This window comes from Xiphias gladius, chromosome 6 (assembly GCF_016859285.1).
Source record: "Xiphias gladius isolate SHS-SW01 ecotype Sanya breed wild chromosome 6, ASM1685928v1, whole genome shotgun sequence".
Taxonomy (NCBI): domain Eukaryota; kingdom Metazoa; phylum Chordata; class Actinopteri; order Istiophoriformes; family Xiphiidae; genus Xiphias; species Xiphias gladius.
The window spans coordinates 5175724-5192829 of record NC_053405.1 but is presented as its reverse complement, the minus strand read 5'-3'; the positions used below and the strand labels follow the sequence as shown (position 1 = coordinate 5192829).

General features: G+C 42.7%; 1 protein-coding gene and 1 non-coding gene across 2 annotated transcripts; both read right to left on the bottom strand.

The window, feature by feature from the left end:
- Positions 1-3381: 3381 nt before the first annotated feature.
- On the bottom strand, positions 3382-13396 carry depdc1a (DEP domain containing 1a). Its single transcript, XM_040129765.1, has 12 exons — positions 13201-13396; positions 11449-11714; positions 11165-11309; positions 10826-10950; positions 10436-10566; positions 10107-10154; positions 9557-9694; positions 8126-9121; positions 6806-6978; positions 6408-6584; positions 5194-5400; positions 3382-4182 (listed from the first exon to the last, which is right to left on the bottom strand). Exons 1-12 carry the CDS (start codon positions 13246-13248, stop codon positions 4045-4047), a joined length of 2592 nt encoding a protein of 863 aa, XP_039985699.1. The 5' UTR covers positions 13249-13396; the 3' UTR covers positions 3382-4044.
- Positions 13397-16563: 3167 nt separating this feature from the next.
- On the bottom strand, positions 16564-16635 carry trnah-gug. Its single transcript has one exon. It is a non-coding gene; the product is annotated as a tRNA-His (tRNA).
- Between the last annotated feature and the right edge of the window lie 471 nt (positions 16636-17106).

Genomic DNA, 17106 nt, shown 5'->3' with positions numbered 1-17106 from the left:
AAAGATTTCCTGTGGCGAAAGATTGGAAACCGGGCCCCCTCCTCCCTCTATCCTCCCATCCACTCCCTTCTCTCATTTTCTCCTCCCCTTTTCCATCCTTTCTTGCTCCCTCTCCTCCTCTGTTCGCTCCTTTCATGCCTTTTGCTCCCCTGCTCCCTCCTTTTCTTTCCCCCTTCTACCCTTCCTCCACCTCCTGCTCCTCCTCCTCCTCCGGTCTTAACCCGAGCTGAACAAGCCGGCTTTGTCTCATCTCCTTTCAGCCCTCTGGCCCTCAGACTCAGAATGCTCTCCAGGCCCCGAAACATGTCCTTTGTCAACCTGGGAACACAAACAATCCACCAACGATGTGGGTCAAACTAATAAAGTCAACTTTTATGAGCAGCGTGTTTGTGTTGTTTGAATGTGGATGTGCATGTAGAAGGAATCCCACCTAATTAGTTCCAGACTGCTTCGAGAAAAACACTCAGAAACTATTTTAATTGGCTAAGTCTGGAGGGAAAGAGAGAGAGAGACCTGCAGGAAAGGGGGAGACGGTGAATGATTAACAGTTGCTACCTTTTTTGTCCTCTTGTTTTGATAAATGGACGCTGAATGCCGAATAGAAGGACGAAGGGGGCGAATATAAATGGATGGTGTCATCACTTGGGGTTTAAAAAGAGCAGTGAACTGTCATCCGCTGTGTCTCGAGGTTGCCGAGAGCAGGTTAAAGACAGCAAACGCTGGCTCCTGCCTGTAAATAAGCAAAGAAAACCCAAAAGGATGAGGTCCTGCTAATGGCCCAAACTGCCCGAAACGTTCACCTCACCTCACCTCACCTCGCATCTGATTTGTGTTGCACAGAGTGAACCATTTTGAATCACTTTGCCACTCTGAGGACCAAAAATGCAAAGACTCACCTCAGCATATAAAGTTATACTTAGTAATACAGCGTTTTGGACTTTTCTGTACTCTATTTGCTATTATGTCATTTTTAGCTGCGCTAGCGGGGTGGATCCTTCCTGCTGACCACTATGATCCCGTCCTCTCCCTGTAGCGTCATGAAGTTGCCACTTGTGGTTTTGAGTGAAATTTCTCCACAACTATTGGATGAATTGCCATGAAGTTTTTTTCAGATTTTCACGCGGCCTCAGGATCAACTGTCAGAACTTTGATGGCCCCTTACTTTATCCTCTAGCGCCGTATTCGTCCGATTGATCTGTGATGAAATAACCCCAAAACTGTGCTTTGTGCTAATTCGCCAGCGTGAGCATGCGAACATGCTAAACTTAAACGGTGAACGTGTTCATCGTTGTACCTGCCGAACATCAGCATGTTTGCGTTGTCATTTGAGCATGTAAGCATGCTAATGCCCAGCATTTAGCTTAAGGCACCGCTGTGTATAGGTACAGCCTCACAAAACTGCTAGCATGGCTGTGGACTCCTATCCCTGTTTGTGAACTGCATTGCCCTTATGACCACTACTCTTCTGGAAAAGAGATACTCTGATATCTTGAGACTATTCTAATAAAATATAGACCAAATAACAAATTACAGAACAAGTAATGAAATCAACAGATTCAAATGGGGGGGTGTAAGGGTTTTGCCAAAGTTAAGGCTATTACCGAAATCAACGTGTCCTCCATCTGGGGGAGGGTGAATATTTGAATCAAAAAAACAGCAATCAGGTAGTTACTTATTTTGTAAATGAAGTAAGTTGGCCTTGGAGTGGTGCTGGGGGGAAAAAAAACAAAACAAACTGTAAAATGACCAGGATGATCAGAGATCCTCTTTGTAACGGGGAATTCTTAACCTACCCATTAGATTTACAGCTACATTAGAAAGGTTTATAAATGAATATAGTGCTGTTAGGGTGACAGTAGAGGAAAGGTAAACAGGTAACCACGCTCAGTAGGGTTCATCCTCTGGGGATGAAAAACATCCAGGACAAATGATGGCAACCGAGCCATTGGATATCCTATGTGTAAAGAAAAAGGACTATGTGACCTGAGGCTGGCACTAGTGGAAAGATAAATGAATGTCCACAAAGGAAAGGGTTCATCCTCTGGGGATCATAAATGTGCTCAGTACATTTCACTGGCCTGGTAATGACACTGGAACAAAGTAAAGGTAGACCAAATCACTAGAATCCAACTCTACGCTACAAATGGACTCATTTACAACCTTTCAGTGTACTGTTAACCTTGTTTCAGCCCCTTTGACCCCACACCTCAACAATAAAGCTGGTAAATTAAATATTAAAACTGTCATAAATATTACTGATTAATATTTATGACAAAAAAAACACTTAATAAAGTAATGGCTTTTCAATATATACTGGAACAAAATATGTATTATTAAAGAAAAGCAGTTAAACTTTCAGTGCCTATACTGAAATTGTACATGTCCAGCTCTTACAGCAAGGTGCACACAACATTTCAGACATAATCACAGACAGAGACAGGACAAAGCCATATAAATAGAACAGCTGAACAGGTTTATTTCCCAGGACTTTGCATAGTAAACAATGTAGAGGAAGAGTTTAATATTCTGTACATGCCTCTGTACAGGTCTTTGCCAGAAACACTGCTGATGAGTGCATATATGGGTGCCCATACACACAAACACACTTTGATCTGAGGTATAGACAAACATGCATCAGGGTAGAACTAATACTTCATATAGCCTAAGACAAATAAAAACAGACAGCTTGACATTTTGAGTCAAGTTTGAGTTTGTTACATTTCCTCAGACACTTGACACAGCATGGGTTCCTTACTGCACTTCAGCTTGAAATCCATCACTGAAATTAATGGATGCCACTAGACATCAGCTACTCTCATTATAAGTAATACGTACAGCCAATAGCCACAGCAATGCCTTAAACAACTGATGCTGCTGGTGCTGAGGAAACATTCCATGAGACTTTAAGTACAAGCTGTGGCAACAGTTTTTCCCAAATTATGACAGATGTCTGGTGAAACCTTCTTTAAAAAGGAGTCTAATATGCATTAAATATGTATAAATTAACCATTCTGATGATTGACATTAGCTTGCTGGCCATTCACAGTGCCTAAAACCAGTGCAAAACATTGCTCTATCCAATAAACTAACCAGGGATGTATTCAAAATGAGACACACAAACACGAAAAAAGGGTGAGAGGATCTCCCAAATGATATTTAAATTAACTGAGTCGTATATGAAAAATCAGATTCTGAAAATCAAAAGAACTTTCCTGCAGAAAGCCTACCAAAAGAAAACAGTAAAAATCACACACACACGAAAGCAATAGAATAAAAAAGTAGGTCAAAAAGAGAAAGAATACACATTTTAAATAAAACTTAAAAATCTATGATATAAAATGTTTAGTTAAGTCTATTATTAAAAAAACAAACAAAAAAAAAAAAAAAAAAAACAAAAAAAACATTTAACATGTCAAGACACTTCAAGCAAAGACATTTCTAGAACTGCTCCCAATCTCATCATTCAGATAAATTAATCTATAATCTAGTTATTCCCATGTGGACCAGTGATCCCAGAATTGCATATTTTTCTCCCAAAATGCTCCCTAAAGCTACACTCATACATTGACACAAACACACACACACACAAGCGCCAGTATTAGCTAGCATTAGAGAAGTAAGGTGAGGTGAGAAGGAAATGGGTTAACAGATCGACATGAACACAGATTTTTCTAAAAAACATTTTATCAAAACCCTGTTTCATAAAAAACACGCTATAACTAAAACACGGTAATTAATGTGAACTGCTCTAAGGAGCTACTGTCTGAATCTTACTCAGCTGTCAACACACATCACAAACATTCGCCCAACATGAATACAGACTCTAACCATTGTAGAAGTCTCCCAGCCTGCATTAACTCTCATATAGCCACGTGGAGGAGACACGACAGGAATAACAGTGTGTGTAATGTAACAACATAAACTTAATGGCTGCAGAGAGAAGACAAAGTTTTTCAAATCGCCTCTCAGGAGCGCAGCGTCAGTGCAGTTATAGTGCAGCAAAAATGATGGAATGAATGTGGCTTCTACACGGATGACACCTGGTTAGGTCCTGATACTGAAAGCTTTGGTCTTCTTGATGTTGAGGAGGGGGGGTTTAATCTTTGGCTTGCTGTTGGTCTTGTCTTCCCTGTCTGGGGGGGTAAACCGACGACTGTAGATGTCTGGGTACTGCTTCTGGAACTAATGGAAACAAACAATAAAAGTCATGATTAAGCGAGTGTAAAACTACACTTTCCTTGCCTGCATTGCCACGATGGTCTGTCTTATGTAAATATCCGTGAAGGCCCCCCCTCTGTTCACGTTGTCCGTGCTGACGGTACGCGGCGGCTACACTGAGCTGTGTGCTCATGTCCACCTACACAGACATCCAGTGGATTTTAAACAGCTGCGAACGCGTCTGCTGCCCACGGCTGTTTTGGAGTATGTCAGCGCCTTAAAATGCATCTGAAAGGCAGCGTTTCGCTGCCTTTTCCGTTTCAAGTTTCAAGCTTCAAGCCTGTTTCACCAGGTGCTTTTTTTGCAGATTTTAACCGCATCCAACTGTGATGTCAGTGTACTGACACACGCTGGAGCACATTTCTACACCACCGAATCAAGGTTGAAAATTTGGAGGCGTTCGGTTACTCTTTCTGTCCTAGTTGAAACTCAAAAGTTCTGAATCTGAAGACGGCTGAACATACTGCAGCAAAATGTTCCAGATGACAATTCAACAATGAGTTATAAACAAAAATGTATATTTTTTTCTTTCAGCAAATGTTTCAGCAGTTGACTATTTCATTTACAGGTCACTTCCAGGCAACGTGTTACGTACACTGGTTAAAACAGGTGCTGGAATATGTGGAGCTGCAGGCAGTTGAGAGGGACGCAGCAGGATTTAATAGCTAAACACACAGCAATGGTGTAAAACTGTCAAATACATGTGGAACTGTGGAACACACACACACACACACACACACACACACACACACACACACACACACACACACACACACACACACACACACACACAGTTATACAGTAATGATCACAGAGTCAAGTGGATTCTGGAGCCCAGTCTGACTTAACTGGTAGACAAACTCGTACCTGGGGCAAATATGACCTTCTTTTGGTTATCAGTTCAACAGAAGACCGATACCAGTTAACACCCCGTGGATAAGAAGTCGACTGAGCATTAGAGGAGTGTTTTGTTACCTGTTTCAGTTTCTTGCGCCTGTCCTTCTCACTTATTTTTTGGTCTGTCAGCAGGATCTCCAGTAGCTCCTCCATGGCCTTCTGGGAAGATGCCAGCTTTTGCTCTTCAAACTCAGCACCACTAATCTGGCGGCAGAACGCGAACACAGGCATTGGAACGCAACCTGGATCGCTGCCATCAATATTAGAAACACTGTCGATGGGGACCTGGGGTCAGGAAAGTAAAAGAAAAAAAAAAAATTAACAACTAAAAATGTTCTTATTTACTTTATATTAAAAACAGATGAAGCCTAAACTCCATTTTGGTCAGAAATTCTCCTTCGGTTAATTGGCTCCGGCTTTTACATTGGTGGCATTTCCATTTCTTTACCACAAGTTCAAAACCTTGGAACTCATGTTTTAACTTCAACTGATGGAGGGGTCCACTATATGTTCCAGTACATTTTATAATCTTTCAGTTATTGATGGCTTGTAAGAAATCTCTGACAATGAAATACCATGTTGTTGAATGGACTGACCTGGTGTCCAATATTTATGCTATGGAAAGAATGACTCTAGAAATCTACCCAAAACCCAGTGTATCCTTGAAGCTCCCACTGTCTGTGTATGATTTTTTTCATGTTTTATGCAGTGTGTTCACTCTTTGCTTAAAAGTCAACAAAAAACAACTATAATAACCTGAACAAATCAAAGGTGATGTAAAACTCCTCTTTAGTCAGCTCCATGACTGAGTGTGGCTGACTTGTCTTAGAATCAGTTGACAGCAGGACTGTTAATTACTGAATAGTATGTCGTCATAAGATATTCTAACAGTGATTGAAGTGAAAGTTATCATTTTAATATAAATAAATTAATTAAAATTTCATTAAATAATCAACTAGACTGGCACTCAGTAGAGCGCTACCTCCGCCAAGGTGAAAAATGCCCGATCTCGTCATGTTAAAGAAAGTGACAAAAGATTCCTGGATTTGCCCCTTTAATCGAATCTGCCCCAGAATTTAATGAGTTCTTCCCTGGGCCATGCCCCATCCCGCCACAACATTAGGTGCAGATCGGTATAAACAAGCCAACGAACAAATAAACCAACAAATACACAAGGGTGAAAACACAACCTCCCCGGTGGAGGTAACTACTGCAAGAGAGGTTGTACATGTGGTTTGCATTTGACCATATGCACCCAGGATGCATATGCTGAAACAGCTTAAAGGGTGTACCTGCACTGTGCGCAGGTACTGTATATGGTCACTGATAGCACTGAGCAGGTACTCAGGAACTGAGAGGATGCTTTGTTGATGGTCCATTAGAAATGACACCAGCCTGGTGGCTAACAACTCGTCCAGATCGCAGTCCTCAGCGCTGCCCAGGACACAGCCTGAAAAGGTGTGAACCATCTGAAACAAGAATCACGGCAGATAGAGAGGTAAATAAAGACAAACAGCCATCCAGACACTAAATGTGATTTGGAAAAAAAAAAAAAAAAATTTAATTGTGACTGTAAAACAACTGAGTACAGTAAGATGTCACTGATCCCCAGGAGGGAAATTAGTATTACAGGAGAACATATATGTATGTTGTTTATAAGTTAGATCGTCACAACAGTTTAGTTCCTCACCAGTGTTCGAGTGCCGATGGCGGGGTGGAGGCGAGGCATGTCCACGTTCTGGCTGATGCGCGATACCATCCTCATGAGGAGCTGCAACTTCCTGCGGGAGGCCGGGGGGAGTAGGAGGGTGCAAAGCTGCAGGGCCTCGATGGCCACGCGCTCACACTGAGGCCTGAGAAGGCCTATACACACACACACACACACACACACACACACGCACACGGAGTTATACAGTAATGATCACAGAGTCAAGTGGATTCTGCAGTGCAATCCGTAATGAGACAAAAAGCAGTAGACCCACTCCTCATGACCACATTCATCCATCGCTGCTACACTAGATCGCTGCTACACTAGATCAGACAAATGATGGATGAATGGATTGACGGGTGGATGAACAAACTACAGCTATGGTGCAAGATGAGTCAGGTAAGATTTGTAAAAAAACAAAATACATTTTATGTGATGTAATATGCTATTAAAAAGCCATCCCAGTTCATAGCTCTGCTCCAAGACTGTACTATCCATGTGGTCCTGTATGGATATCTCGATAAACTTGGAGTATTTGGTGATGGATCAGGGCTACCTGGTTTATTGCTTTATTTATTTATAGCAACCACTATGCCACCACCTTCTAGTTAGAGGCTTGTTTTTCGAAGCTTCTTAAACAAAACATTATCTGTACATTTAGAAATCATCAAATGGTTACTAAAAACTCATGTTCTTTCAGTGTCTCTTTCATCACGGCCATTGTTATTGTACATTTCCATTTTGAATCCAGATATTCCAGTTTCATAAAAGAGGTGTATGGTGCAGAAATTTCTTTTCAGTCCAGGGTTTATGGTCTTCTCATGGGTCAACCTGACACTTCATCTGATGACAGAAAAGTATAATTCCTTATTTTAGCAGGGCCAGTTTGAAAAGTTGCTTTGCTTAAATTAAGGATAACTGGCAAAGTGGCCAATTTGCACTGCAAAAAAAAAACAAAAAGCAGCAGAAAGGAAATTTAACAAAACATGCCAAAAGAAAGCAACTTATAATGAGCTGCACAGCTTAATCTCTCTTAATATTTAAGAAGCTGTGAATGATTTCTGTGCTCCTGGAATCAGCACTCTCTTTTAATTCTGTCAATATGTTCACTGAAACAAGACCACCAGGAAGTGAAATAACTCACATCTCAGCTACACCCTTTGATTTCAACGGGAGTTGTATTTCTAAGTTAATACTCAGTAAGAGCTCTGCGTACTAGTTGGGGTTAGATGTTAGATGGAGTTAGTCTGATTAGATATCAACAGACAAGCAGAAAGACATGTAGAGGGGAAAGGTGCTTACTGTTCTCAGGTTTGGGTTGAGGGGGCTGGGAGCTGCTGGTGGGCACACACACAGGAGTTTTGAACAGTGACACAGGTAGAGATGGCTTTGACACATCCAGAGAGCTGATGCAGCGCCGGACAACAGCAGGGGCAGGAAGCGTCCAAAGATTAGAGGTGCTGGAGGCGGGTCTGGGCCCAGCGGGTCCTGTAGTAGTATGAGACCCTTGTGCTTTGGCCAAGGAAGAGGAAAAAGGATGACAGGAAGAGGAGGAAGGATGATAGGAGGACGACGAGGGAGGACGTGAAGCTGAGGAAGAGCGATACTGGTCTGCAGGAGTGTTTAAATTGAGGCAGCTGGCTGCTCGGCCCTGCCACTTGATCTCTTGAACATCTTCCTCCCTGGTTTCTATGACAATGTCCAGACAGCTGCCGACGCTGTGTGGCCGCAAGGGGCGCAACCTCTGTGCGACTGACAGTCCGGCTGTGGAAGCTACAGGTAGTCTATGTCTGTTTGCACCTCCTGGAGCGTTTCCACAAGTAACAGGATTTGCTTTGGATACAGATGTAAAGTCTGAATGACTGTGGGGTGTTGCGATGGCAGGACTGTCATCCTGGCTCCTGTTGCTGTAGGCGCAGGATCCCAGGCTGTCACTGGACAAGAAGAGCTGTTGCCGGGTGAGAGGGGCAGAGTCGTCGAGGATGGTTTCCAGTGAACAACTCCGGGTCTGAGGTCTCATGGAAACAGCTGTACTCAGGCTCATGCAGCTGCCAACTAACTGACCGTCACCTGCCCCACCTCCTTTCAATGCCGCCAGCCGTGACTGAAGTTTCCCACCGAGCACCTCTCTCATGGGCGACTCCGTCTCATCACATGTCCCCTGTCTGATCAGTGACAGGAGGAGACACTCTGTGGAGCGAAATGATGTCTTGGCCGGAGGGGGAACCGAGGGAAGGTCAGGCTTCTTGCGTTTCCCACGTTGGTGCGCGGGGGGCGCTGCAACGTACCCACAAAACACTGAGAGCGGATGCAGAAAGGCAGGCAGAGGCAGAGAGGGCCAAGCGGAGCAGGCAGAGTGTCAGTGCAAGCAGATAGTGAAGGGGAGGGAGAGGGTTTAGTTAGTTTAAACCTTTACTGCACACACAGAACCATCAGCTGGTCAGACAACACATAACAAGCATACACCAAAACACACAGAGAGCAAGTACAGCTGCTCATATCGCTGTTAGGACTCCACAAACAGAAGTGACAACAACCACTGTTAGAGGTCAAACCGGACAACCACATAGTGGAAACAGAATGTCAACGAAACTGACTAACAAGATCCTGAAAAATTTCCGTCATGGTGTTTGAGCATCATTTCCCTGTAACACCAACAGGTGGCTGCTCAAAAGGACATCCAGTTAGCTGCTTTTTTTATTGGACAGGAGTAACAGGAAGTAGTCCACCTACCCAGGATGTTGATAAACAATTCGTAAAGTTCGTATGTGAGTAACGGCTGTGGAAGGCTGTAGAAGTAATCGGACACTGTTTTGAAGACGTCTCTTTCAAAGCCAGGATAGGACGGCTCTGCGCTGTCATACTTCGGCCCTGGAGGAGGAGGAGGAGGAGGAGAAGGAGGAGAAGGAGAAGGAGAAGAAGAGCAGTGAAAGGTAATTGAAAGTTCTGACTTCTCAAATTACATTCATAAAGCCAACATAAACTATGCACAAGTTTTAATTCCTAAATTCAGAGAGAATTCGAAATATCTACAAAAAAAAGTGCAAGTGTTTATTTTACTGAATATTGCGCGTGATCTAGTATCATTGAAAACGGATGGGATTCCTAAGACTAAGACTGCATTACACAAAGTAAAGTTCTGTAAAAGCATCTATGTCAAGCTTTGGAAAGTCAAAATGTAGTCGTTGGAAAAGGAAAAAAAGAAAAAAAAAGTCCCCAGTTGCTCATTTCTTAGCAATGTTCATGCAGATTTGAGGCGTTTAAGTGGTTTGCTGCTACTCACAGTTGGCCAGGCTCTTCATGGCAGACAAAACCCAGTGTGGAAGGTCATCTAGAGAGATTACCGACAGTTTAGACTGGTCGCCAGTTACAGTATATTGTGCTGTTTTTAATAATTTAAGTCATGTGGTCAGTGCTAATATTTTAGCAGACTACATTTCTTTTTAGGTGGATATTATACAGTACATGTTAAAGAGAATTTAAGTATCCAGTGAAAGATGTGTTCAATTAGAGAGGCTGAACAGAGAAGACAAATTTAATTACCACTATAGTGTATGATGATTTAAATGCTTGCTTGTGATGTAACTATTTTTTGTTGAGAAATAAACTTACTGGTCTTGTCGTCCAATGTGACCACTCCATGCTTGTTGACTTTGGTCATATTATGGATGATGTTCTGTGGGTCTACATAATGCTGGTTTAAAACGTCGTCAAGAGATGCGACACCCAGAATCCTCTGCAGGCTGAAACATAACACACAAGAATTAGTTACACAAGAAGCACCTCCTCATCATCTACTTTCTGGACATCAGTCTTTGCTGGTGCCTTATGCATCAGATTTTTTCTACTTTTTATTCTATAGGTTATCTAAGGGGAAGAAAAATTTACACTTTGTGACATACTTGTAATTTCAATATGATAATCAAATAAGCCACACAGTAGAGGTGTATGGAACAAAAAAGGGGGAAAAAAAGACTCTCAGCTCAATGTGTGTGTTTATACTGGGTCAGGGTGATGTCTCTCCAGATGTCCTGTTCGTCCTCAACTGTCAGCTCTCGTCTCTGCACCTGCTGCTCTCCTGTTGGCTGATTCTCTTCCCCTGCTTGGAGGGCAGGATCTATATTTTCCTTAAAGGGACAAACAAAACATGAACATTAAATAATTTTCTTTTCTTTCTTTCTTTCACATTTAAACCATGCTTTCAAACTGCCAGGCAATTTGTCTAAACCTTTCTAAACCTTACTGATAAGTGATGTATACATAATAGTATGCATTTAATTTTCACACTGAAACATACAAATGAGAAGACTGACAAAATAATTCACAACCACTCCAGCTCACTTGTGTCTCCTTCTCATGCTTCTTGATACTCCTAAACCTGAAGAAACCCTCTTTGTCCCTGAATGAAGGTCTTTTCTTTACGGAGCCTCTGGCTGAGGCTGGAGCTGCACAGGGAATCGGTTTTAGAGGGGAAGTGGTAGGGAATCTAGGGAAAGAGAGAGGACACGGACTGCATAATTTGGCATGGGAGAACACAATCAACATCCTTGTTTTTCGTAAAAAATAAAATTTAATCATCTCCTTTTCAGGGATTTTGCAGCAAGTTTCTCCAAAATTCTGCCTACCTGTACAGCAAGTTGTTGTCCTCCAGATCCTCAGTGCCCCAGCGACCCTTCACATCTTCGATCACGTGGTTCTTCAGGAACTTCTTCAGGAGCTGCACCGTCTGTTGCCTGGTGACATCGGGGCCAAAATTGCTGTTGCTACAGAGCAGCTGGTGCAGCCAATCCACAGCGGCAGAGGCGGTGAAGCAGGAGGAGTAGTGTCGGAAATTTTGGCGGTGTTTCCTGAGGGGCATGCCAGCTCGAAAAAGACGAGTAACTTCATTCCACTGAAAGACAACAGAGTTTGGTATAGGCTAACCTGCCCACGTCAAGCTGACCTGATGTCACACAATCCAGTTTAATCTGATAGTTGAGACTATATATCTTGGAGGACAGTCCTGACAGCATCAATTTGAGGACCACTGGAGAGAGGAAGGATGAATTGGTGCAGTTTGGTTAGAGGTTGACAAAATCTTTTGGCTCAGAAACAAGACAATGTTGTCTCTGTCTGTAATACAAAGTTCTTGACAATCGAGACCAAGTTGTGCTGAGATTATTAGTCAATTGTCCTAAAGGGTCAAAACTCCAGCCACACTTACAGTATAAATAACAACTTTATTGTGAGACCAATAGCTTCAGCTTGTGGTCTCCATCAGGGTCAACCGTTGCCCAAACACTGAAACACAGTGCTTTCAAAATAAAGTTGTTCTTTCAACATTCCTTCTTTATGAACCCTGGAAGTACCTGAAGTTGTGCAAGAAGCCCCCCTACTGTAATGGTTTAGCATTTTGACAGAATCTTTATCAACAGCAATTCTGATAAGTGACTAATCTTTTCAGCTGAAGGCGATGTCTTCAAATGTCTCATTTTGTTTGACTAAAAGCCCCCAAACCATCAAATACTCAGCTTACGATGATATATGACAAAGAAAAGAAGCAAGAGTTCTTTTGAGAGACTGAAATCTGCAAGTATAGTTTTTTTCCCCTCACAGTTTTTGCTTGAAAAAAAACAACCATTCATCAATTAAATAAATAGTTAACGATTATATTTCCTTCTGACTAATGATTTAATTGACTAACCGTTTCAGCTCTAGCAGGTTCCAGTTTTTAAAATGGCAGATTTAGCTGCTTTTCTGCTTTTACACAATTGTGGATAAATGGATAACTTTGGGTTTTCAACCTTTAGTCGGGAGGGAAAAAAAGTCAAGTAAGGACATCAAATTGCTTGTCCTTGAACTGGTAAACTGTGGTGGACTGAATGATCAATCAACAGATTAATCGACAATGAAAAGGATTTTTAGTCGCAGAGACACGTCTGACCCGTGTCTGTCACCCTTACCCCTACCAAACGTGTCTCTGTTCACATTCCCGACCTACTGTTCAGTATCTGTCTGTTTTATCCGTCCGTAGCCCTCGAGTTTATTTCTTAGTAAATAACACAACAGCCGTGCGCCGTCTGACTCAAACTGGGTAAGGGTGAGGTTATATTATGGTTGAAGATTTGACAAAAAAAAAAAAAAAACGACTAAAACGACTAAAACTTCCGAGATCCGTTTACAGGACACGTTTGCAACACATTTAACTGATGTCTCGACGAGAAATCACTAACTGAACAACTCAATAAGTAGCAGGGACAGTGATAATACGAGGAAATGATTGCATTCAACAAGAAACCCCAGGAGAAAGCGTAAAGCGTAAACCGTTGACTATTATTTTCCACATGAATTAGCTGTTAGCCAGCTCTAGCTAGTTAACGGTCAACGTTGAAACTCACCAGTTTCGTGGCTCGATACGGCCCAGGGGTGATAACACGAGAACTCATGCTTATCACCAAAAAAAAAATAAAGGCAGCGCTAACGTCTTCACTTCACCAGCTGTGACAAGCGGTGGAAACCGTCCATTACCCGGGGTAGGGACCTATCGATGTTTCGCTGCCTGCTCCGGCGTCCGTCTGTTCAAAATTACGAGCCGTCGCCTCCTCGCACCGGATTGGCTGCCGCGCCGGTCACCTGACCGTACCCGGACCCGGGGAGGGTGGCGGACGACAACAAGCGGCACTCGCCGAGCGCTCGCCAGCTGGGACGGACGGCTTTTTTTGTTTTGTTTTTTGTCGACAGGTACCAAATAACCCACCGGCGCTCCGTGGATCAGCCGTAAGCCGTCGGCAGCGGCGACTTCTGGGTTTTGCCAGGTCGCGTAAAAACCTTCCCCCCATCGCGACGGTGCCCGCGCGGTTTAGAAAACAAGACAGGATTTGCTGAAAACAGCTCATCCTCAAAATGTTGACAGCTCCGTGTTTTTACTACAGATGTGCCTGAGAAATAAACATTTTAAACATTCCCCGCTCCCCATATGTTATTACACAGATGTTTGCAAAGAGAAACGTTACGGGGTAAATCCTTTATTAACACGGAGGTGTTGTTTTCCTTATGTTCTGAATCACCCTATAAAACGTTCATCTTGAACAGGGATGTAGCCTTTTGGCCCAAACACCCTCTCTGCCGATGGGGGGCCCACTGAATGTATCAGTTACCCCTTTATATATTTTTTTTGCTCCTTCTCCTCCTCGGACAGCCCGAGTCCGCCACCGGCTGCAAAAGCATCTGGACCAAAACCCGCCTATTAACTGCTTATTCGCCTTTTCAACTGCAGACTTAACAGGGTGATTTCGGGTGAACTGGGGGAATCTTTGGCAAACCCCCCTTTCGACTACAACAGTTTGTCTAGTCCATCTAGTCCAACTAAAGTGATGTTTTTTTTAATAAATTCCATTTCCTCTGTTTACGGCCCAGTGGATATTCAGCAGAACAGTTGTTCCGCACTGTCTGCTCTGCTCCAGTTTGCCCAAAGTAAAGCAAATTGCCGTGGCAGCAGTGCAACTAGGGAGTCAGCTCTATTGTATTCACTGATGCGTACGCAGTGGAATTTACATTAACATACCTTTACAGGCAAAGAGAGGGTGGTGAGGGTCAGGCAAAAAAAACAAAAACAAAGAAAAAAACAGTGGAGGTTAGAGACATTTCCAAAGGGACAGATAGTGGGAGGTGGGTCTGACTCTGGCCACTGCTATAGACATGCTAATGTCTGCAAACAGGACAATAACATCCATAAATTCAGCTTTCTGCTGTAAATCTGCTGAGGCCAAACCATCTGAGGGTGAGTTCACTCTCACTTGCTGTGGGGGTTCACTACACATCGAGACTCAAGCGAAAAGCACAGTATCCACTATAGTTATGGTTCTATCTTATTAGATCTCTATTCTACTTTTATTTTATTCTATTTATTTTATTTTATAGTCTATTGAGTTATTTAGTCTATTTATATACGGTATATAATTAATCCTTTAATTTTATTTGTTTTTTTTAACCTACATCATTGTTTTTGTGATTTATGTGAAGAAACTGGGGTAATTCTGTAATTTTCCTTTGGGATTAATAAAGTCCTCTATCCATCCATCCATCCATCCATCCATCCATCTATCTATCTATCTACCATGGCAAACAAAGGTTTGGCCGCCCCAAGAGATTTGAGCTCTCAGATAACTTTTACCAAGGTCTCAGACCTTAATGAGCTTGTTAGGGCTGTGGCTTGTTCACAGTCATCGTTAGGAAAAGCCAGGTGATGCAAATTTCAAAGCTTTACAAACACTCTGACTCCCCAAACCGTGTCCAAACAATCAGCACCCATGGGCTCCTCTAAGCTGCTGACCAGCTCTCTGAAAATTAAAATAATTGATGCCCAACAAAGCGGGAGACGGCTATAAGAAGATATCAAAGAGTTTTTTAGGTAGCCGTCTCTTCGGCTAATAATGTAATTAAGAAACGGCAGTTAACAGGAACCGTGGAGGTCAAGTTGAGGTCTGGAAGATCAGGAAAACTATGAGAGAACTGCTCTCTCTATCGTGCAGCGACACCTGCACAAATATGATCTTCATGGAAGAGTCATCAGGAGAAAACCTTTTTCCTGCGTCCTCACCACAAAATTCAGCGTCAGTGGCTTGCAAAGGAACATTTAAACAAGCCTGATGTATTTATGAAACAGGTCCTGTGGACTGAGGAGGTTAAAATAAAGCTTTTTGACCACAGTGAATCAAAAATGCTTTTCTTTTTTTACTTCTCAAAATACCCAATACGTAATCACCTCAATATCTGCAGCAAAAGCTTGTACTGAACCTGAGCCCACGAGCAAGGCTGCCCCCAGATGGTCACCATGAGTATCCTCAGTTTAGAAATCTCCAGCCACTCTCGTGTATGTATGAAATGATTAGAGGAGGCAAAACGGAGTCCATTGCAGTGGTCAAAAGTAATTGAGTACATTTACTCAAGTACTTATTTACAATTTTGATTTGACTTCATATAACTTGGGTCGATATAAACTGATTAACTGCAAAGTTTGTTAGAAATTTGCACCACTGAAGTCGCTGTGTTTTAGTTTTAGTTTTACAAGTGTGTGTGTGTGTGTGTGTGTGTGTTTTATACAGTATTGTGATCATTTGTTGTAAAGTTCTGTCTTATAGACTTGCCTCCATTATTTTTTTTATCATTTTTGTTTGTACAGTAATTACCACACAGAAAACATGTGAAAACGTAGTATTATCCATCGTTGGAGTCATGTAAGACTCTTACAACAGTTATTGTCATTGTCAATACATCCTTCCAATTATCAGTACATCTGACAGTTATTTCCTTCATTAATCGATTGGTCATCCAGTGTGTAAAATTTCAGAAAATTGCAAATTAATTTTCTGTCAGTCGACTACCGGATTGATCAACTAACCCTTTTCAGCTCTACGGTGCCGGTAGGTTTGTGGGTGTCTGGGGATATAATGAAACTGCCAAGCACAGTGAGGGTCAGTAGGGGCCCAGAGATAACTATTACCCCAGGGCCCCTGAGGAGGGTAATCTTGTCATGCTTGGCAGACCAAGGATTTTACACACGTCAGTTTGTAAACCGACTCATTATACTGGCAAAAGTAAAAGTAGATTTAGATCTTTTGCTTACAGTGTAATTTTACAGTGCAAGGCAAGTCAACAGTCTAAGACGGAACATTTTGAACGGCAATTTCTGTCCGTCAAGTCTCATTGTAAAGGGAACTTTGTGACCTAAAAAACAAACTAAGAAACACAAGAACAAAAACTGCCGTGACCCGGATTCGAACCGGGGTTGCTGCGGCCACAACGCAGAGTACTAACCACTATACGATCACGGCGAGCTATCCCTTGGACAGGTTTCACCCACTTTCTTCGGGCGTACTTCACTGCTGTAACGGCGGACACATTCTTTTATTCCGCGTGGGTGATCCAAAAACCACCGACCTAACGTTCACAAAAAACGGTGTAAAGTCAGGCATAGAAGTGAAGTTTGGACGCGTCAAGACACTTTCGGTTGAGACCGAGTGAGCGGTAACGTTCACGTTGACGCGGACGCGGAGATCGCATGAGCGGGGAGAAGCTCCTCTCACTTTGAGCCGAAATCGTGGACCACAATTCTAGCACTGCAGGAGACGGGAAGGCCACTCGTGCGAGTCAAACTCAACGGAAAGTGTTGAATGGGGAGTTCTCATTTCCACTTCTTGGCATTACTTTCTGCTCGGGTGTAACTTAGTCAAAATAGAGCAAGGGTACCGGAACCCTCCGGATCCGGTGGTGCCGAAAAACAAGACTATAGAGTGACACGGCTC